This window comes from Channa argus, chromosome 9, assembly GCF_033026475.1.
Source record: "Channa argus isolate prfri chromosome 9, Channa argus male v1.0, whole genome shotgun sequence".
Lineage (NCBI taxonomy): Eukaryota > Metazoa > Chordata > Actinopteri > Anabantiformes > Channidae > Channa > Channa argus.
In genome coordinates, this window is record NC_090205.1 from 4561470 (window position 1) to 4584745 (window position 23276).

Genomic DNA, 23276 nt, shown 5'->3' on the forward strand with positions numbered 1-23276 from the left:
TTGTGTTTTTAAGTTTTGGGATGAGATTCAAATGTAGAAATGTATGTTTTTGTGTACTCAACAGCACTCCAACAATAAAAAAACTCACTCAGCCTGCAGGTATAGGACCTAATAAACATCTAACAGATCGAAACGTGGTGAATTTATAGACACTGCAGTGTAATTCAGCTTAGCAAAAGGCCAAAACCAAACAAATAACACACAAATGATGCACCAATCAGCCACAAAATCAAATCCACCTGATTGTTTAATGTTGCGATGGACAGAGGTCAGTGAAAATGTTCCCATTCTGATCCTTGTCCACTACAACTTAAGCATTTTTGGCTACTTCTGAGGTTGTGGGAAAGAAAACTGCGATTCAGTACAGTCACTAAACACCTACAAGACACATTAAGGGATTTTTAAGGGTTTTTGCATTTGAATATCATCCCTAAACTTTGAAACACATGGTCCACAGTTGAACATTTGAATGTGACTCACGCAAGCAATGATGGTTTGATGAGAGATTGTCTCATGAATAAAATACATCACAAAATAAATTTGTATTTGTTGTCCCAAGGAGTGTTGAGTTACATTTGTACAAAACATTTGCCACAAAATGCGTAGTGTAATAACTAAGTTATAGGCATATTTATATCAGTAACTCCAGCTGGTTACGTCTGCAAAAATCATTTCCATCATCTCATGGGACACAATGAGCTGAAATGTGATGGGAGCAAACAGCCTAAGCCTTAATGATCACTGTGGTCTGATGATTACAATTATGACCCCTCCTGCAGATTCACAGCACAGAAAGCAGAATTCAGAATTTTAATGAGAGCAAGGCAAAATCAGAGTGAACTCAGGGGGGAAAGGAGTTATCTGCTTATTGTAAAAGCCTCATTTAAGTCAGTTTACAGCTCTCAGTAACAAAAAATACTAATTATAGTTTAATTTGGCTGGTGACCTTTAAAAGGTTGACTTAGCATTATCATGTAACAATGTAACAGACTAAAGTCCTCATTTATGTCAGTCCACGGTGTCTCTACGGCATATTTGTATCAGAGGAGCCAGGCTTCAAAAACTGAAGTGTAACAATCAGTCTAATACATTTTCTAAACGAGGGATGAAAAAAGGCGTAAACCATGGGGTTTAGACAAGAGTTAGAATAGTAGAGAAACAACACAAAGGAGGCAGCTGACGCATTGACCAAGTCGTCCTTGCCTGTCACTGTGATGCAGAAATATGGACATATGCACATTAGAAACACAACTATAACAACACCCAGAGTCCTGGCTGCTTTCATCTCTGACTTTTTCACACTCACTGAACGCTGGAGTGAGACAGCAGCAACGTGAGACCTCCTGACACGAGCCTGAGACACAGCCACCACAAATACTCTCATATACAGAACTATGATGACAGTGATTGGAATGAGGAAAAGGAAAATAAAATCTGTAAATTGATGAGTTATGTCGCTGCTCATCACACACTCTCCAACACATGAAATATACCTGCCTGGTTGTTTCAGGTCATCTTTCATCACTATGATGCCATAGGAGAAAGACAAGATCCAACACAGTGACACACAGACTTGAACTCTTCTTGGAGTGAATCTGGTGGAATAATGCAGAGGGTCACAAACAGCCACATATCGATCAATAGATATGAGAACCATGATTCCTATTGAGGTACAGGTAGTAATATAGTCTAAACAAAAGTACAGAGTGCACATGTGGTCACCGAGGAACCAGCAGCCGTTTATGAGCAGAATTTGAAACAACATAACCAGGCCCACGAAGAAGTCTGAGACAGCCAGAGAGAGGAGGAGGAGGTTGGTGGGAGTGCGGAGCTGCCTGGAGACGGAAGAAAGCAAAATACTTATCATTTTATCATATCATTGATCACTTTAAAAGATAAAGAAACCCGGACACATAACACATTCAAAAGCTTTGTTACACTGATATTGAAACAAATTCAATAATTACTACTGTCACAAGTTCGAGAAACAAATAAATAAGTGTGTACTTGAAGTGTGAGATGGAGATGATGACCAGCAGGTTGAGAGTCACAGTGAGCAGAGAGATGAAGGACAGAACAATGTAAATAAGAACAGAGACAGAGAGGGGACGCTTTGTCTTCCAGCAGGACGTGTTGAGCTGTGGGAAGCAGAGTTCAACTTCCTCCATCGTCATCAGACAGAGGAGAAGCTGCTGAATTCTGGCAGCTCTCTGACCAAAGTGCTGTATTATAACTTATGTAGCTCTTCAGTCCCTCCTGGAACTTTCTGTCTGTGTAGGGTTCCTCCCCCCTTTCCCCCGTCACCATTAGTGTCCCTGCTGATCTGTTCTCAGAGTTTTTGTTCATGCGTGACTGTAAAAAACACAAAGCTCATGGAAACTCTTTACAACATTAGTTCAAATACTTCCAGTAGCAATAGACTCGCATCATTAGCACCTTTTTGTTTCATTGTAAAGCAGTAAGGGACAATGCATGTGCCCTACTATAAGTTGCATGTTACAGTGTGCATTGACTAACCAATGCTGATAGTTTACAGAAAAAATAAAATCACATGGCTGAGAACTTTGATCAGAGAGCTGCCAGAACTCAGCAACAGGTCACTTTAGAGTATATGAGAAAGAAAAGATGATTAAAGAGTGTCTACTGGCCATGTAGACATGCTATAATCCCTTATTTGTCTGATTATTTTGCACTTTATGGCTAAATACTTGTCTCTCTAAGCCCTCCGTGCAGAGAAGCCCAGTGTGTTGTGATTGGGCAGCTCTTCAGGTGTCTGCAATCCTTTTACTTGTTGGAGTTCCGTCTAAACACTGCACTTACAGTGGTTAGCATTTAGCCATTAGCAGACAGACAGCTTTCACAAACTATTGTTGGAAAATTAAAATAAGGTACATTTAATTCGTTTGACTCCTGTGTCCTCTGAGAAATGAAGCTTTTAGTACAGTATGTCCTATGGAGAGAGAACGTCAGTCCATCTGCTCTAATCCCACATAAGCACTAGTGTTGTAAAAAAAACTAGTGAAAAAGAATGTACAGAACTTTGAACTTTTAAATATTTGGTCCTGTTATAACTACAAATACAAAATCAATTTTATTGGGATTTTATGTGATTGACCAAAACACAGTGGTACATAATTGTGAAGTGGACGGAGTCTGTTTTTTGGTGTTTTTCAACATTTTGTACAATTAAATATCTGAAAACTGCACTGTGCATTTGTATTCATCCCCTCTCAGTCAACACATTGTAGAATCACATATGCTACTATTACAGCCCCAAGTCTTTTTGGAGTTTGTCTCTACCAGCTTTGCACATCTAGAGAACAAAACTTTTGCCCATTCTTCTTTGCAAAATAGCTCAAGCTCGGTCAGATTGGATGGACAGTGTCTGTGAACAGTAATTTTCAGGTTTTGCCTTAGATTCTCAGTTGGATTTAGGTCTGGACTTTGACTGGGTCATACTAACACATTCAAGATTCAAAGTGTTTATTGTCATATGCACAGATAGAACGCATGTTTCCCTGTACAATGAAATTCTTACTTTGCCCTCCACTCTGAATGTCACACAGTAAAGAAGATGAGAATATACAAAAAATAGAAATAAAATAAAATACAAATGAAATAAAAAAAGTAAAAAAAATAAGAGCAAACAAATAAGAGCAATAAGGTAGTGCAGTTCTTAAAAAAAAAAGGCGATAAAGTGAGGTTGTGCAGTTCTGAGTAGGCAATAAAGTGAGGTAGTGCCATTCTCAGTGCGGTAGTGCAATTCAAAACAATTTGTGTGTAAATACAAAATGTGATTCGTGAGCAGTTGTGTCCATGTATCAGTTGTGTACGTGTAACAGTTATGTTATGTTATGTTATGTTATGTTATGTTCATGGTTGCAAACTCCTGTCAGCTGTTTAGGAGTCTGATGGCAGAGGGGAAGAAAGAGTTCTTCAGTCTCGAGGTCCTGCATTTCACACTTCTGTACCTCCGTCCTGAGGGTAGAAGTGTGAACAGTCCGTGCTGGGGGTGAGAGGGGTCTTTGAGGATGGACGCAGCTCTCCCGTGGACTCTGCGGTGGTAGATGCTCTGCAGAGAGGGCAGTGGAGTCCTGGTGATCTTCTGTGCAGACTTCACCACTCTCGTTTACTCTCAATGACGCAGCTGTAGAAGTTGCTGAGGATCTTAGGCGACATGCCAAACTTCCTCAGCCTCCTCAAAAAATACAGCCGCTGTTGGGCCTTCTTGACCAGCTGCGTGACGTGAGGTGTCCAAGTGAGGTCCTCACTGATGTGGACACCCTGGTATTTAAGCTGCTCACCCTCTCAACTTTAAGCTCCCGGATGAACAGTGGCTGATGCGTTCTCCTCTCCTTTCGCATGTCCACTATCATTTCCTTCGTCTTGTCCGTGTTGAGGGTGAGGTTGTTGTCTCCACACCATGACACCAGACTGGCCTCGTCACCGCCAGCAACGCGTTCTATCACTGCGGTGTCGTCCGCGAAGTTCAGGACATGAACATGCTTTGATCTAAACCATCACATTGTAGCTCTGGCTGCATGTTTAAGGTAGTTGTCCTGCTGGAAGGTGAATCTCCTCCCTAATCTCAAGTCTTTTGCAGACTAACTTGTTTCCTTCTCAGATTGTCCTGTATTTGCCTCCATCCATCTTCCCATCAACTCTGACCAGCTTCCCTGTTCTTACTGAAGAAAAACATCCCCACAACATGATGCTGCCACCACCATGTCTCACAGTGGGGATGGTGTCTTCAAGGGGATGTGCAGTGTTAGGTTTCAGCCACACATGGCATTTTGCATGTAGGCCGAAATGGTAAGTTTTGGTATCATCTGACCAGAGCACCGTCTTCCACATGTGTGCTGTGTCCCCCACTTGGCTTGTGGGGACTTCGTATCTCTTTCTTTCAACAATGGCTTTCTTCTTTCCACTCTTCCATAAAGGCCAGTTTTGTTGAATGCACAACTAAAAGCTGTGGATCTCTGCAGCTCCTCCAGAGTTATCATGGGCGTCTTGGCTGCTTCTCTGATTAATGCTCTCCTTGTCTGGCCTCTCAGTTAAGGTGGACGTCCACGTCTTGGCAGTTTTGCAATTCAGTCAGCCTCCATTCCATTTTCAGATGATAGATTGTACAGTGTTCCATGAGATGTTCAAAGCTTAGGATATTTTTGTAGAATCTAACCTTGTTTAAAACTTGTCCACAACTTTATCCCTGACCTGTCTGCTGTGTTCCTTGGATTTCATGATGCTATTTGTTCTCTAACAATCCTCTTAGGGCTTCACAGAACATCTGAATTTATACTGAGATTAAATGACACACAGGTGGACTCTATTCACTAATTAGGGGATTCTGAGGACAATTGGTTTCAGTGGATTTTATTTAGGATTCTTGTTTTTCAATGACCTTTCTGACTTGTTGCTTTGGCTTCATGATGGAGAATTTGATCCGATTAATTCAACATTAACTGGACCTTCCAGATACAGGTGTATTTATAGTACAATCACATTCAGGCCACTCCATTAAACTAATAGTGTCACTTCTAAAAATACCTTTACCAGGAGTAATTTGGGGGATTTATGTCAAAGAGTGTGCATACTTATGCAATTAAATTGTGTTTTTACTTAAACGTGTAAAAATCTTTTTTGGTGAACTCGGTGTAAAAAAAACAAAACAAAAAAACAACAACCATGCATTTATGTTGTGCAAAATTCCAAGGGGGTGAATACTTTTTGTACACCAAACATGTCCATCAAAGTCTCCAGTGGATCAAATAATTTCACCCACTCAGAAAACACAACCCCAGAAATGTAAACTGGGAACACTACACAACAATCTAAGGCTTGAGAAAGGTCAGTGTTACTATGTGCACTGGCACAGTTTTCACAGACCAAAGCAAAAACAGAGGAAACTAAGTGGTGAATAATTCCATAACAAGACCTCATTTTAGTCACTTCACAGCATCTCTAAGTAACATTTAAATACCAATATCGTTGTTCAGTTTGTTCTGAATTCAAATGGTTGGCTCAACATTAATACGTTACCATGTGAAAGTGTTTAAGGCGTAATTTATCTCACTTTGACGTTTTTTTGCTACAACATATTTGTCTCACAGGAGCCAGGTTTCAGAATCTGAAGTGTAACAATAAGTCTAATGGATTTTCGAAACCATGGGTAAAAGAAGGCATAGATCATTGGATTTAGACAGGAGTTAAAATAGTAAAGCCATATTATAAAGGCAGCAGATGAAGAATTGAGCAAGGTGTCCTGACCTGTCATTGTGTCACCAAAATATGGGCACATGCAGATTAGAAACACAACTATAACAACACCCAGAGTCCCAGCTGCTTTCATCTCAGACTTTTTAACAGTTACTTTCACTGAACGCTGGAGTGAGACAGCTGCTATATGAGACCTCATGGCTCGAGCCTGAGACACAGCCACCACAAACACTCTCATATACAGAACTACAATGACAATAATAGGAATGAGGAAGGTAAAAATCATATCTATCACTTGATCAACAATTTTACAAATCATCACACATTCTCCAGCACAGGTATTAAACCTGCCTGGTTGATCAAAATCCTCTTTGATCTGCAAACTGACATAGAAGATAAAGAAGATCCAACACAGTAAAACCCAGACGGAAACTCTTTTAGGTGTGACTTTGGTGGAGTAATGCAGCGGGTCACAAATAGCCACATATCGGTCAATAGATATAAGCATCATAATTCCTACTGAGGTATTAGAGACAACACTGTCAAAGAATATATACAGAGTGCACATAAGGTCTCCTAGAAACCAGCAGCCATCTATAAGCATAATTTGAAACAACATGATGAAGCCTATGAACAAATCTGAGACAGCCAGAGAGAGGAGGAGGAGGTTGGTGGGAGTCTGGAGCTGCCTGAAGGCATAAAAGAGCAACACAAGTATGATTATTTGTAATATCAATCATGAATGCAGCAGTTCATGTAAATGCACAAATTATTAATAAGCAATGAAAACAAAATGAATGTGTTTAATAAAACATGTGTCTACTTGAAGTGGGAGATGGAGATGATGACCAGCAGGTTGAGAGTCACAGTGAGCAGGGAGATGAAGGACAGAACAATGTAAATAAGAACCGAGACAGAGAGAGGACGCTTTGTCTTCCAGCAGGACGTGTTCAGCTGTGGGAAGCAGAGTTCAACTTCCTCCATCGTCATCAGACAGAGGAGAAGCTGCTGAACTCTGGCAGCTCTCTGACCAAAGCTCTCTGTTATATAACTTATGTAGCTCTTCAGTCCCTCCTCTAACTTGTGTGTTGTGTTTTTATGCCTCTACAAGCCTGATACATTTATGTTTTTTTTTTTTAATCTGGAAGTTGAGTCATGTCATGATACCTGGATGACTGAGAATGTTTGCGTTTTCGTTTTATAATATCATAATACATGCAGAGAAAGCAGTTCACATGTTTTTTTTACCTAATTTTAAGAAAATAAAGAAATTCAGTTTCAGAAAACTCGTATTAAATCTGCTTCTGTGAAGCCACTCACATCAGGATTCCACCACTCCTGGGTTAGCGTTAAAGTGGGCGGAGGGGCCCTTGGAGGCCGGTGGCGGTGGCTGAACCCTTCTGGGGTACGAATTGGAGTCCGGCAGGTGAACCCTAATGTCGGTGACATCAAAGTCAGATGCTATGTGGAGGCGGAACTCGTGCAGTAAGCGTATTGTGTCACTTCCTGTTTCAGAATTGGAAGCATGGCTCCGCACCATGGATATTAATCCTGCTAGTCAGGGCCCAGTAGCTGGTGCAGGCCAATCTATACTCTAGCCCCTGTTAGCTGTCCCCCAGCAGTTTCCCAGCAGCAGGGAAGCCAGTCCAGCTGGGTGAGGGTTCGTAAAAGATCTAATGCTAAACAGACGCCGAGGTTCACCACCAGTCAGTTCATGTTTCCAATCGATTTTCCCCACTCAGCGACACACCCCCTGAGAAACCAACTCTGGTAATTGGCAGCTCTATAGTCAGAAACGTGAAGTTAGAGAATCCAGCGGCCGTAGTCAAATGTCTTCCTGGGGCCAGAGCGGGAGACGTTGAATCATATTTGAAAATCTAGACTAAAGATAAACGTAAATACAGTAAGATTATTATTCACACGGGAGTTAATGACGCCCGATTACGCAAATCGGAGGTCACTAAAATGAACGTTGAATCGGTGTGTAACTTTGCAAAAACAATGTCGGACTCCGTAATTTTCCCTGGACCCCTGCCAAATCTGACCAATGACGACATGTGCACCCGCATGTCGTCATTCAACCGCTGGCTGTCTAGGTGGTGTCCAGCAAACGATGTGGGCTACATAGACAATTGGAAACATTTTTGGGGAAAACCTAGGCTGATTAGGAGAGATGGCATCCATCCTACTTTAGATGGTGCAGCTTTCTTATCCAGAAATATGGCTGGTTTTATTAAACAACCAAAATGACAATCCAGAGTCGAGCCTAGGATGCAGAGATCCAGTCCCAAACGCCTCTCTGCAGTGTCCTTACAACCGTCACCCCCCCCACAACTCCCACATACCTATAGAGACTGTGTCTGTTCCCCGACCAACTAAATTACATAAACTAAAAACGACAACAAAAGGAGTTAATCATGATAACCTAATAAAAGTTAAGACTACTCCTCTTACAGAACAAAACCCCAAAACTATTAAATGTGGATTGTTAAATATCAGATCTCTCTCTTCTAAATCTCTGTTCATAAATGACTTAAGAAGCGATGATCAATTCAATTTATTTTGTCTCACTGAAGCAGCAGGAAGAATATGTCAGTTTAAATGAGTCAACCCCCCCAAGTCATATTAATTATCATGTTCCTAGAAGCAAAGGCCGAGGTGGAGGAGTAGCAGCAATCTTCCATTCTAGCTTATCAATAAACCTTAGACCTAAACATAGTTATAACTCATTTGAGAGCCTTACTCTTCCCACCCTTTCACACCCAAACTGGAAAACTCAAAAACCACTATTTTTGATAGAATCTGATTTAGTGCTGACTTAGTTTCTAACTGATTTATCTTTTTTTTTGGTCCTTTCAGCTTATACTGTGAGTTCAGAGTCACCACGGTGGATCATTTGTCCAAATGTTGATTTGGCAAGGCATTGGGAGTGAGGTTGCTGAGGATGCAGAGTTTAGTAGGTCATTCGGTTTGTTCACATACAATGTCATTTTCAATTCGAAAATGTATCAATTCTTCAAAGAATAGCATGTTCTCCAAATCTTTTAATCACCACGTTTCCACAAGATCTGCACACATTTCTCCAGCAGTTGTCACCAAAGTAGTGATTCGAACGTTTCAAAGCACTGAACCACTTTCTGAATTAGATGCTGGTTCAAAGCTTCACTAGGATAAACAAGCAGGGACAAATGAAGAAGCAAACCTCGGACAAAAAAAACGGGGGGGAACCAGATTCCAACAAACAGGTAGACAGGGTGTGTGGCTTAAGGAGGGTGAGCAGTGTGAACAAACTGGTAACTGTGGGAAGAACTGGGTTTAAATAAACAAGGAAACAGGTGAAACTAATCAATACTAACAAGGTGAGTTTAGAAAAATATAAAACTAATGGGAAATGGGTCTGAGATGCTACAAAAATAAAAGCCATGGACAGCCATTGATTTGTGGCAACTTTTCCATAGTTATTTCAGCAGTGGCTCAGTTGGTTGAGTGGCTGCCTACCAACCATAGGGTCGGAGGTTTAAGCCCCACTCTTCACAACCACATGTCGATGTGTCTCTGGGCAAGACACTGAACTCCCAACAGTCCTACCCCCATCCTCATCCCCAGTCGTGCAGCCCTGGCCTGGTATAAATGTGGAGGGTTGCATCAGGAAGGGCATGAAATCTGTGCTAAATCAACATGCGGACAATGATCCGCTGTGTCAACCCTCTCGCTCTGTCTTCCTGCTGCTCTGCGTAATCAGTCATAACCTACTTCACCTGTTGCCTCCCCTTTATATGCACCGCTCACCTACTCCTGCCACCTGGCTTCTGGACCTGACTTCTCCCAGGTAACCTTCTGCCTTGTTCCCCCAGGATCTCCAGTAGTAAGTGGCTTTACATTGAGTCCAGCCCAGCTGTGGATTGATGCTATTATACTTTGTTTGGCCTTGGATTTTTAGCATGACTCTTGTCTTCCTGTTTTTTTCTCTTCGGACACTTTGAGTTACTTTCTGTTTTGCTGTTACTTTGTTCCCGACCCTCTGCAGACACTTTCCACTTCTCGCACCATAAGCACCCTATCACCCAACATTCTCTCTCCATGCGCAGACATATTACTCACCTTTTGCTTCTCTCCTAGATCTCAATGCCATCACCTCTTCTCCCTGCCACGCCGCCTGCTTCACTACCTCATTTTAATATTAATAAATGACTGTCCTCCACTGTCTTATCTGTCCTGCCTTATTTTCTGGGTGCCATTAATTCGGAATTCAAGAGCAAAAATTCAAAATGAGCTAATATTTTTCATGAAATGGTAAAATGTCTGTTTCAACATCTGATATGTTTATGCTGTGAATAAAATATGGTTTGGGATTTGCAAGTCGTATTCTGTTTTACTCTGCGTTTTACTCATCCTCAACTTTTGGAATTAGGGCCCAGATAATTCTACCTTGTTAGGAGAAATGAATCAGAATATTTCTATATGGGGACACTCGATTTCAGAGTCGAATCCATAATCCGAATAAAGCTTCAATGCTCTCCAATACTACAATCGCACAAACTTTTTGATCCCACTGCCTTTTGGATCTCAATCATCCCAGCGTGTTCTACCACATCAAACAAGTGCTGCTTTGTACAGTCCTTTTACATTACGTGCCGACTCTATCTTAGGCCTCCCACTACACCTCCACTGTATGTCAGCTATGTCCCGTCTCCTTTCCTGCTTGGGTTACGACCCCCTGTTAGCTCTTTTACTTGTGTAGCCCGTCTACTCTCTTTTAGGTGTATGAGGGGCCCTGAGTTCTTTTACTTAGCTCTAAACACAATTTTAATTACTTGAATATTTTTTTATAGCCTTGAGTTTCACCTGTAAAAGCAGATTATTACTAACTTCAAATACACTAGTTTACTCCCCTTTAAGAAACCTTTTTAGAACTATCTGAAATTATTGAAGCAATAACATCACAAACAGTTATAGTTTAAACTTAAATCCCTATTTAATTGAAAAGTAAAAATAAAAAGATATATAAATATATATAATAACTTAAAATGTTTGCATTCCTTATTCACAAATAAAATATATTCTCAAATATATGCCACAGTATCAAAGCAAAAAAAAATACATTTACCCTTCAAGGCTGTTTAACCTGAGTCACAGATGTTTAACTGTCCTTTTATCAAAAACTCAATTAATTAATAAAACCAAAAAATAGTTGCAGGCCTGAGTCGGTGCTCGGGGGCGTTGTGACCAAAAACTCAGTGGCCGCTTCACTCCAGCTAGAGCAACAAACAAAATAAAATGTGATACCTTTTTCACAGGTGAGCAATATATCCAACCAATCCTGCGACTCCTTCTGTCCTTGTCTCCGAGTCAGACGTCTGTAGAGCTGTAGAGCCTGTCCAAAGGTGTCTCTGTCCTCCAAATCAGCAACAGTTCAACACGACACGTGTAGCTGGGTTAGCTTGGTTAGCTAGCTGCCTCCCTCGGTCGACGCTGTTACTACTCCTCATCGAATTGACGAGCAGGTCCTCTCCTGACAAACACTTCGTATGTCTCGTTGAAATACTTAGTCCATCAGAAAAAACTATACACTTACAGATTATCGAGCTGACAATCTAAAACTGTTACGACAGGTTACTAGCGTACAGCTTCAAACTTTTTCCTTTCAATTAACTCGTTAGCTCGTTAACATCCTCTCGCTCTCTCTACTGATCACGTTCTCAGCGCATGTTCACATTCACTTCCGTTAACAAAATAAAATCCTACGTTATCACCTCAAATAGATACCACATACAACAAAACATTTGAAACATTTTAACCCATGAATTCAACATTTTATATCAGAAACATTTTACAACCAATATAACAAAATATACAATTTGACCCAGTTTTACTTATTCATCTGTGCATTTGTAAATAATTATTTATCTAACAAACTTTATTTATTTATCTATTTAAATCACTTAATATATTTTAAATATTTAAATTTATCACTGGGCTACACCCTCCCCCCTCTAAATGTCTGGTGTCCCCAACAGACTTAACTTTCACCTCAACAACAGAAAGTATAGACTATCATTACCCATTTCTCTAACCCTTTCCAATCTTAATTACAACACCTCTATGTATAATGGTAATTGGCTGATCTCGGCCCTTTCCTGGCTCATCATAGGTCAACCTAACAACCGGTTTCACTGCTCTCTTGGGTCGTGAGTCCAGCCTTCTGGATCTTTGGCCACCTGAAATTACAGGGCTTTCTGCCAGATTTGTAGACTGTTTACACATAGGGTCTTCGTCTTTCTCACAATTTCCTTGGTCTGGATCACTTTCACTTTCTAAAGAATCTTGGCTATGCTCATTCTCTTCATCCAGAGGTTCCACCTCAGAACCAGTCTCTTGGTGACTCTCATCTGATTGTGCCTGAACAATTACCTCTTCTTCTAGACGAACTGAGGGATTAACAGGGCTCCTAGTATTTTGCTCCCTGTTTCCTGAGTATGTACAATAGTGTCTGAGAGGTCTGCAGTACTCAGAGTCAGAGGACGAGTCTGAATCTAGAACATCTTGCGAAATTATCTGCATGTCCGGTGAGGTTTGCTTTCGTTTCCTGTGAGTTTCTGCTCTGGTCTTTGGCCTGACAGGTGAATCCTCATCCTTCTTGGTCTCAGGAAACCGCACAAATTGCCCTATTGGGAGGATGTGGTCTCTATGGATTGTTTTGATATCTCCTCTTCCATTCTCAAGCTTGACCTTATAAACAGGAAGGTTGGGCATCTTTCCCACCACAATGTAAGGAATAGAACTCCATCGACTCTGCAGCTTGTGTTTGCCTTTCAGCCCCAAGTTTTTGAGTAAGACTCGATCACCAACTTCCAGGGACTGAAAACTAACTCTTTTGTCATATGATCTTTTATTTCTTTGGTGAGTCTTGTCTGCTGCTTGAGAAGCTAATTGGTATGCTCTCTGCAAATCCTCCTTCAACCTTGCTACATATCTGGAATGACCATCTCCCCTCCCATCTGGAGATGTTCCAAAACACACATCTACAGGAAGCCTAGCTTCTCGGCCAAACATCAAGTAATAGGGTGAATACCCTGTAGCATCACACTTAGTACTGTTGTATGCATGGACCAAATAAGCCACGTGCTGGCTCCAATGGCGTTTCTCTTCTTGGGTCAAGGTTCCTAACATAGAGAGTAAAGTTCTGTTGAACCTCTCCGGCTGAGGATCCCCTTGTGGGTGATATGGAGTAGTCCGTGACTTACGCACTCCCATCACCTTTAAAAGATCTCTGATCAGGTGACTCTCAAAGTCTCTACCCTGGTCTGAATGAATCCTTGCAGGCAGACCATAATGTACAAAGTACTTGTCCACTAAGATCTTTGCCACAGTCTGAGCCTTCTGATTTTTAGTGGGGAAAGCTTGGGCATAACGAGTAAAATGGTCTGTGACAACTAACACATTGCTCATTCCTTTGGAATCAGGTTCCATCGAAAGAAAGTCAATACATACAAGGTCCATTGGCCCATTGCTTGTGATTTGATGTATAGAGGCTGCTCTTTGACAAGGTGACTTTCGTATAACGCACTGTCCACAGTTCTTCACATACTGCTCAGCATCCCTTGACATTTTAGGCCAGAAAAATCTACTCCTCAGCAGGTCAGTTGTCCTTTCAATGCCAAGGTGTCCTAAATCATCATGCAAGGACTTTAACACAGTCCCATGAAATTCTTTTGGTAAGACAAGCTGAGTGAACTCTTCACCTGATGGCCGTTTACCCATCCGATAAAGTATCCCTTCTTTCAGGATCAATTTGTCCGCTTCCCGTTTCAACTGTGACAGTTCTGGATCATTTAGGGTATTCTCAGGCCATTTCTGTTGCTCAACTGCTTGAATAGCAGGCCCAATCACTGAGTCAGCTTTCTGTGCATGTAAGAGTTCTGGCTTTGAGAGTTGCTCTAATGACCTCAACTTCATGTGCATTGGGAAAGTGTAGATGTCAGGAACACAATCGGGGGATGCTCCCAACTGATCCACATATCTGGTTGGACTGTCTATAGCTCTAGGCGTGCAGACTTTTTGACAGATAGTCTTTACCCCATCCTGTGGGATGGTCTCCCATTCCAAGCAGTCATCTTCATCAGGAAAGTTTCTGGAGAGGAGGTCAGCATCTATGTTGTGCTTACCTGGTCGGTATCGTACATCAAAATCATAGGTTGATAAGGCAGCGAGCCATCTGTGTCCTACTGCATTAAGTTTGGCTGATGTGAGTACGTATGTCAAAGGGTTGTTGTCAGTACGTACTGTGAACTGAGCCCCATACAGGTAATCATGGAACTTATCCACAACGGCCCACTTAAGAGACAGGAATTCAAGCTGATGTATTGGATAGCGCTTTTCAGACTCGCTCAGCTTCCTGCTAGCAAATGCAACTGGTCTTAGTCCCTCAGGATACTCCTGGTAGAGAACAGCTCCAATCCCCTTTAAGCTAGCATCCACATGAAGGATGTAGGGTCGATGAGGATCAGCAAACGTTAGGACAGGCGCATGGGTCAGACAGTAGATGATCTGATGAAATGCATCAGTACAAGACTGATCCCATCTGTCACCAAATGGCTCTGACACTCTCAGATAGCTCTTAGTAGGGTCATTGTTATGCTTCCTGTTCTTTTGGGTTGGGGCATAACCTTTGGTTAACTCAGTCAGTGGCTTGACAATAGAGGCATAGTTGGCTATAAACCTCCGATAATACCCACAAAATCCCAAAAATGATTTTAGGGTCCTCAGGTCAATAGGCTGTGGCCAGTTAGTAACAGCCTCAATCTTCGCTGGATCGGGTGATACACCATCTGCAGACACAACATGTCCAAGATATTTCACCTTTGACTGACAAAACTGACATTTATCGAGAGATATTTTCATTCCAGCCTCCTCAAGTCGGTCAAGAACTTTGAGAAGTCTCTCCTCATGTTCCTCTAAAGTCTTTCCAAAGACAATCAGGTCATCAAGGTAAACAAGAACTTGGAGCAAGTTCATGTCACCAACTGTTTTTTCCATTAATCGTTGGAAAGTAGCAGGGGCTCCAGTAATGCCCTGTGGCATTCGTTCAAACTGAAAGAACCCTAGGGGGCAGATGAATGCCGTCTTCTCCTTGTCTTCCTCAGCCATGGCTATTTGATAATAGCCACTTCTCAAGTCAAGAACAGAGAACCACTTGCTTCCAGACAAAGAGTCCAGTACATCATCAATGCAAGGTGTAGTGTACTGATCAGGCACTGTACGGCCGTTCAGTAGTCGGTAATCAATACACATCCTTATGGTCCCATTTTTCTTTCTGACGATGACTATCGGTGAAGCATAGGGGCTGCGAGACTCTTTAATAATACCAGCACATAGGAGCTCTTGGAGGTGCTTTCTCACATCCTCGATGTCTGCTGGAGTCAGGCGGCGAGAACGCTGTCGGAAGGGTCTGGGGTCAGACAGTCGAATAGTGTGTTCCACCCCTTTAGCTAATCCTACATCCCATTCAGTCAGAGAAAAGACATTTGTTCTTTGGGACAGCTTCTGCTTCAGCCTCTCCTTCCACTCCTCTGAAACTGGTGAGTCTCCAAAATTAATCATGCTGACATCAAAACCTACTGGTGGTGTCTTCTCAAGTGGAACAGCTGTGACACTCTCAGTGAGATACATATGTGCCATAATTGTTCCTTCTGGTATGGTTGTCTCTTTTAAGGATTGGTTTTGGACCAGGATTCTGAAGTTGTTAACATTAATGGCATGACCTGGCACAACCATGGGCTGCAATAGCATACTGGCTGGGAGTTGGGCTGAGGGGGATGAATCAACCATAAGGATTTCTTTACCAACTGGCTGATTAAAGTCAACTTTACAGACAATTTGCTGATCTTCACCTGGGTGTAGAGTCAAAGGACCAGGGCCTTGCCAGGTCACAACCCCAACATTGTCATCTGCATCAGTATCAGCAATTTCACCTACACTGTCTGCTTGTATTCCTAGTGTCTGTGTGATGTCCAAGCCATTGTCTCTGCATTGTTTCACTAAACTTCTGACATGACTGGTATTGGTTCCAACAATAACAGGGGTCTGTTCTGTAGTCCGTGGACTAGGGCAGATAAGTGCCAGAACAGTTATAGTTTTACAACTGCCAGTGACTTTGGCTGGATACTCAAGGTCCACTACAACATATCCACGGTACGGGTAGCTGTCTTCAGATTCACTCAAACCCCAGAGAGCCAATCCAGCCACAGGATGTACTGGAACATCACACAGGTGCTCTTGATACCATGACTCAAAGATGATAGTAACCTGAGAGCCACTGTCAAACAGAGCGTCACAGAGATGCCCATTAACTTTTAACTGTACTATGCTGGGTGGGCCAATCAGTCCTTCAGGTAGGCTTGCATGTTCTGGTGTTATCACCAGGCCCTTCTTGACACTGCAGTTTCTATCATCGCTTGGCAGGTTTGTAGATGGCTGAATTCCTTTAGACACTTTAAGGGCTTGAATCAGTCTTTTAATAACTTTGCTTTGATTCTCTTGATTGTGACACCTTGCTGCAAAATGTCCATTTTCTCCACACCGGTAGCAAAACTGCTCCTCAGATGGTCTTGAGGTTCTGGTGGGAAGATTGACTACTTTGGGGGCAACTTCTACTGTTGAAGCAATAGCTGGGCTGACTGGACTATCTGCTGTTGTGACCTTCTTACTGAGCTTAAGCTGTAATCTTTTTACTTGTTTTTGTAAAGCTCTGAGCTCACTGTCTTGATCGTTTTCCCCTGCTGAGGGTGGGACTGAAAGCCTACTATCACTGTTGTTTTGGGTTTCTGCTGGTGGAACAACAACAGATGCAACAATAGACTTGAGCTCTTTGATTTCAGCTTTAAGGCTTTGGATCTCTGTTTGTTTTACATCAGCAGTCTGTCTTGTGTTTATATGATGTACAGAAGTGCTAATTTTCCTTCGTGAAGCCTCATATTCCTCTTCAGCACGTATTTCACTCAAGAGTTGTAAGAAAGTGGGTGGATCCGTCTTTCTTTCCCTTAAACGCAGCTGGATCAACATTAGGTCAGCAGCAACTGCCCCTCTCAGTAGTTGTTCCAATCGAGCTCTATTCATGTTACTGTGAGGAAGACCTCCTCTCTTAACAACCTTGGAGAGAGCGAGCTCCAACCGTCTGAGAAAATCTGACAGCTTCTCTTTAGGCTGTTGCTGCATCAGCCGAAAAGCAAAGTACAGATCATCACCTGATTCTGCTGTCCCAAAGGCACTTTCGATTGCCTCTAAGTACTTTGCAGGGCTAGCATCAGGATTACTGACTCGTACGGCCTTAGCTATTTCTAGTGCTGGACCCTTTAAGCTTTCCATCAGCCTGCGTTTTTTCTCTCTATCTGTACATTCACTCTCCTCTACCATGAGCCAGGCTTGCTCCAGCCAATGATCAAGCTGCTCTTCACCTGATGGAACAGGATGTGTTCCTGAGAAGATGCGCAGTCTGCGATATCCACCTTCAGACAGAGGTTTATTAGCTTTTTCCAAAATATCACCAAAAGCTTGTAGCACTAAATCAGCTGTACTTGCAGACGGCTGTCCACCTGGGAGTAGAGCTCTAATGTCCTTCATTGTTTTCCCTTCAGCCTGCAAAAGCAATTTTAATTTGCTCTGAAAGTTTTCTTCCACAGCTGGGGCGTTATCTATAGTCACTAATGTCCATGCTTCTCCACCTTCAGGAACGTGCACCTCAGGTGGAATACTTGCTACAGTTAGGGCTTCTTTACATTCACACAGAACCATAAGGCTGTTAAGTTCTTCATTAAAGATTCTTCCCCTTACTCTCACTCTACCCAGGCACTTGATGGTCTCAAGGGTCTCTTCAATACATGCTATTTCCACCTCTTTTGGGACAATTACTAATAGCCCATGAGCCTCATCTAAACCTTCACCTTTGCACCATCTTTTCAGCTCAGAAACTAGGTCAGGGTTATCTGCCATGGTTTTGGATTAATATTCAAATCTGTATTTATTCCTACTAAATACCCAAGACTAATCCCAGCGGTGCCTCCATTTATGTAGCCCGTCTACTCTCTTTTAGGTGTATGAGGGGCCCTGAGTTCTTTTACTTAGCTCTAAACACAATTTTAATTACTTGAATATTTTTTTATAGCCTTGAGTTTCACCTGTAAAAGCAGATTATTACTAACTTCAAATACACTAGTTTACTCCCCTTTAAGAAACCTTTTTAGAACTATCTGAAATTATTGAAGCAATAACATCACAAACAGTTATAGTTTAAACTTAAATCCCTATTTAATTGAAAAGTAAAAATAAAAAGATATATAAATATATATAATAACTTAAAATGTTTGCATTCCTTATTCACAAATAAAATATATTCTCAAATATATGCCACAGTATCAAAGCAAAAAAAAATACATTTACCCTTCAAGGCTGTTTAACCTGAGTCACAGATGTTTAACTGTCCTTTTATCAAAAACTCAATTAATTAATAAAACCAAAAAATAGTTGCAGGCCTGAGTCGGTGCTCGGGGGCGTTGTGACCAAAAACTCAGTGGCCGCTTCACTCCAGCTAGAGCAACAAACAAAATAAAATGTGATACCTTTTTCACAGGTGAGCAATATATCCAACCAATCCTGCGACTCCTTCTGTCCTTGTCTCCGAGTCAGACGTCTGTAGAGCTGTAGAGCCTGTCCAAAGGTGTCTCTGTCCTCCAAATCAGCAACAGTTCAACACGACACGTGTAGCTGGGTTAGCTTGGTTAGCTAGCTGCCTCCCTCGGTCGACGCTGTTACTACTCCTCATCGAATTGACGAGCAGGTCCTCTCCTGACAAACACTTCGTATGTCTCGTTGAAATACTTAGTCCATCAGAAAAAACTATACACTTACAGATTATCGAGCTGACAATCTAAAACTGTTACCACAGGTTACTAGCGTACAGCTTCAAACTTTTTCCTTTCAATTAACTCGTTAGCTCGTTAACATCCTCTCGCTCTCTCTACTGATCACGTTCTCAGCGCATGTTCACATTCACTTCCGTTAACAAAATAAAATCCTACGTTATCACCTCAAATAGATACCACATACAACAAAACATTTGAAACATTTTAACCCATGAATTCAACATTTTATATCAGAAACATTTTACAACCAATATAACAAAATATACAATTTGACCCAGTTTTACTTATTCATCTGTGCATTTGTAAATAATTATTTATCTAACAAACTTTATTTATTTATCTATTTAAATCACTTAATATATTTTAAATATTTAAATTTATCACTGGGCTACACCTGAATAAACTTTCTTACAACCTCACTGCCAGTTTACTCTTGAGGGTCCCAAATTGCTTTACATACATTCTACCATTGAAATCTTGTAACCACAATACACAATCTCATAACTATTTAACATAAACATTCCTTAAGTGCTGTATGTACTAACCTTGGTAGAAATGCTTTTTGGTGAAAGGTTGCAACAACTAAACATCGATTCAGTAAAATGTTCATTGTATCCCAACACAGTTGGGCCCATAATAGGTAACAACATATGAGGATGACACTGAGAAATGTGATTGTGGGTGGACTGAACTTTACATGGTAGAATAAAAAAATGGTCCACTTAGAAAAAGTGAGAATCCTTGTGTTGCTCTAAAGGACAACTGAGATCATCCAGTCATTCCACTTTGAGAAAATGACATTTATTTTATTAAGAATTTTTTTATGAATTCTTTTACAAACCATTTTAAAGATTCTCTATGAACAGATTGTGTGCTAGTGTGTGGGTATTTTGTGTACTAAGGCAATTCATTTCTATGTATTATTTAGCAAACATATGTATGAAGAATATAGGTAAAATGCTTTCTCCTAAAGTTTGGGAACCTAAAGTAATTGCACTGGTTTATAACGGCAATCATTCATCAAATTACCCACTATTTTAATGTAAGAGGGAGGGTAGACGTGTAACGTTCTGTGTCATAACTAACCCTGTGAGAATTTGCCTGTTTCACTCTTAACTAATTCAAAGTGAGAAAATGATTATTCTGTTTATTTAGAATATCTTACATTCCTAACTTTAGTATATTGTTGAAACAGTGTACGTGACCCAAACTGAAGCTTCTTAATTTTTAAAAATATAACAAAGTAACAGCATCTCTTTACGACATTTTGATGTCAGAAGAGCCAGACTTTAGAATTTCAAATGTAGCAATAACTCTAATAGATTTTCTAAACCAGGGGTAGAAAAAGACGTAGATCATGGGATTTAGACAGGAGTTAAAATAGGCCAGACATATTGTAAATGCCACTGATGAACTGTCAAGCGAAATGTGTTGGTCAAAAAGTATGACACAAAAACACGGGAACATGCACAATAGGAACACAGCTATAACAAGGCCGAGGGTTCTGGCTGCTTTCATCTCAGACCTCATTGTAGTTATAGTGCATGAATGTTGGAGTGAGACAGCAGCAATGTGAGACCTCATGGCTCGAGCCTGAGACACAGCCACCACAAATACTCTCATATACAGAACTATGATGACAGCGATGGGAACGATGAAGGTTAAAATCAGATCTGCAACTCGTTCGATTAAGTTTAAGATTATCACACACTCTCCTGCACAGGAATTATACCTGCCTGGCTGTTTGAGGTTATCCTTAAGCAGCACACTGAGATAAATAAGGGAACACATCCAACACAGCGAAACACTAATTTCAACTCTTTTTTGTGTGACTTTGATGGAGTAATGCATGGGGTCACAAATTGCCACATATCGATCAACTGATATGAGAACCATGGTTCCTACTGAGGTTGAGGTAATAAGAAAGTCTAAAACATAATACACTGTACACATGAGGTCACTGAGGAACCAGCAGCCGTCTATGAGCATGATTTGAAAAGTAAAAAGGAAGCCGACAATGAAATCTGACACAGCCAGAGAGAGGAGGAGGAGGTTGGTGGGAGTGTGGAGCTGCCTGGAGAAGGAACAGAGCAACATACGTATTATTAATTCTGGCATTAATTTTGATTCCAGCAGAAACAAATCCACATTAAAAATACCACAATTCATTGAATAAGTGTCTACTTGAAGTGGGAGATGGAGATGATGACCAGCAGGTTGAGAGTCACAGTGAGCAGAGAGATAAAGGACAGCACAATGTAAATGAGAACAGAGACAGAGAGAGGACGCTTTGTCTTCCAGCAGGACGTGTTTAGCTGTGGGAAGCAGAGTTCAACTTCCTCCATCAGAGACAGGAGGAGAAGCTGCTGAACTCTGGCAGCTCTGTGGGCAAAGCTCACTGTCATAAAACTTCTGTAGCTCCTCCCTTTATCTGTGCATCTTTACCTTTTGTCCTCCAGATGATGTCCTGGTAATTTCCAAAGGTGGACCTAACAGTTTAAACATACCAAATGTTAAAACTGAGTGTTACAAATAAAAAATCGTGTAAAATTGCAAACAATAGGAGGATTTCATCATATATGGAACTTAACCCTTGTATTTTGTTGAAACAAAATCACATTGATTATGTTGCGCATCAAAATGACCCGCACTGTGTAAATCCACTCAGGACTGTCAAACAACTGGGTTAAAACAACAGCAACTTTATTTTCCATTAGACAAACATTTAAAAAACAGACATACAATACAATTTGAAATTCCAGAGCTATTTGTAAGAACTATTTGGTTAAAGTTTTTCCTTCTTCACAAACACATTTCTTTTTAACTTTCCCCATCTTCTCAAATTTTCAATGTTGTCCACATGATGGACATAATTTAACTGTCTGCTTTCTGCAGATGTAATTCTTGCATTTCACAGAAAAAAGGTGCTTGTTTTACTGTCCTTTTGGGAGGGACAGTCCTGCCATCTCTTCCATTTCTTTACACCTGTATCCACTGGATCCATTGCAGATTGGTTGGATGGCACAAACTTGACCTTTTCAATGACAGGTGCAGCTGCTGGGGACCGAGCTGGCCTGGCTCGCTTCTGGATTTTGGGAGAGACATGGCTTTTGCCCAGTTCTTCCAGGACAAGCCGACGTCGGTACAGTTTGCCAGCATTCCATTGCTGGTTGATTTCAGTCCACAGGACATAGGCATTGTGGGCAGACACATCCACAATGTTGTCGAAAATCACCAAGGACCAACGGGCTGTCTTGCGCTTGCAGCTGCATGTCACTGTGACTTTGTCTAGATTGTCAACTACTCCTTTGTTGGAGTTGTAGTCCAGGATCATTTGTGGCTTCTTGTCTTATGTTGTGCTCAGAGATGCATCTGTGTGCATTGTGCTCATGACAAGAACATTGTTGTTTCTCTTTGGGCAGTTTGAACCAACTGTTGCTTTCTCAGTGAAAACAAATATTGAGGAATGCAGAGATCTTCCCTGCATCTTCAGAATTTCACTGGGAAGTTCTGGCTTATTTCTTCTGATTGTTCCCAACTTAGTCAGCTTCTCTTCTGAAGTTCATGTCCAAGGCGGTAGGATGTAAATAAGTTGTCACAAGTGATGTTCTGACCTTGCAGCCCTTCACTCATCTCCAGCACCACACAGATCACCTGGTTTTTCTCAGATTCTCCTCCATGTAGCTTTCCAGTGTACACTTGCATATTCCGCGCATGGCTAGATTTTGCATCACAGGCTGCCCACATTTTGATGCCATACTCCAACGGCTTGCTGGGCATATACTGTCAGAGGGGACAGCGACCCCTGAATGGAACAAGGCGCTCATCTACAGTAACCTGGGGGCCAGGGTTGTACAACAAAGGTAGGGTTTCGACTCATTTATCCCATAGATCTCTGATTGCAGCTAGTTTGTCTCTTTTATGTCGACCAGCTCTGGTGTCGCGGTTGTCAAATTGGATCAAACGAGATATCATGTGAAATGTCTCCAGAGACACTGTTGCTCGAAAGATTGGCCTTCCATTCTCTTCATTCCATAGACTTGCAGTTGCTTCTCTCTTTGACCTGTGTACTCCAGCTAATATGAGAATTCCAAAATAACCTTGCAAGTCAGTCTTATCTAGTGGCTTCCATTTCTCTTGAAA

General features: G+C 41.4%; 2 protein-coding genes and 1 pseudogene across 2 annotated transcripts; all 3 read right to left on the minus strand.

Annotated features, from left to right (window-relative positions):
- Positions 1 to 5961: 5961 nt before the first annotated feature.
- On the minus strand, positions 5962 to 6934 carry LOC137132606 (trace amine-associated receptor 13c-like; the record flags this gene model as incomplete). Its single annotated transcript, XM_067515373.1, has 1 exon — positions 5962 to 6934. A coding segment is annotated over one exon (846 nt), but the record flags the coding sequence as incomplete, so codon positions are not given.
- Positions 6935 to 10896: 3962 nt separating this feature from the next.
- Positions 10897 to 19519, minus strand: LOC137133356 (uncharacterized). The gene has a single exon (XM_067516883.1). The coding sequence runs from the start codon at positions 18202 to 18204 to the stop codon at positions 12286 to 12288; it is 5919 nt and encodes a 1972-aa protein (XP_067372984.1). The 5' UTR covers positions 18205 to 19519; the 3' UTR covers positions 10897 to 12285.
- Positions 19520 to 22044: 2525 nt separating this feature from the next.
- Positions 22045 to 23276, minus strand: LOC137132939 (piggyBac transposable element-derived protein 4-like; annotated as a pseudogene).

Excerpts from the sequence above, each read along its gene's own strand:
- LOC137133356 (XM_067516883.1), bottom strand. The coding sequence starts at position 18,204 with ATGGCAGATAACCCTGACCTAGTTTCTGAGCTGAAAAGATGGTGCAAA.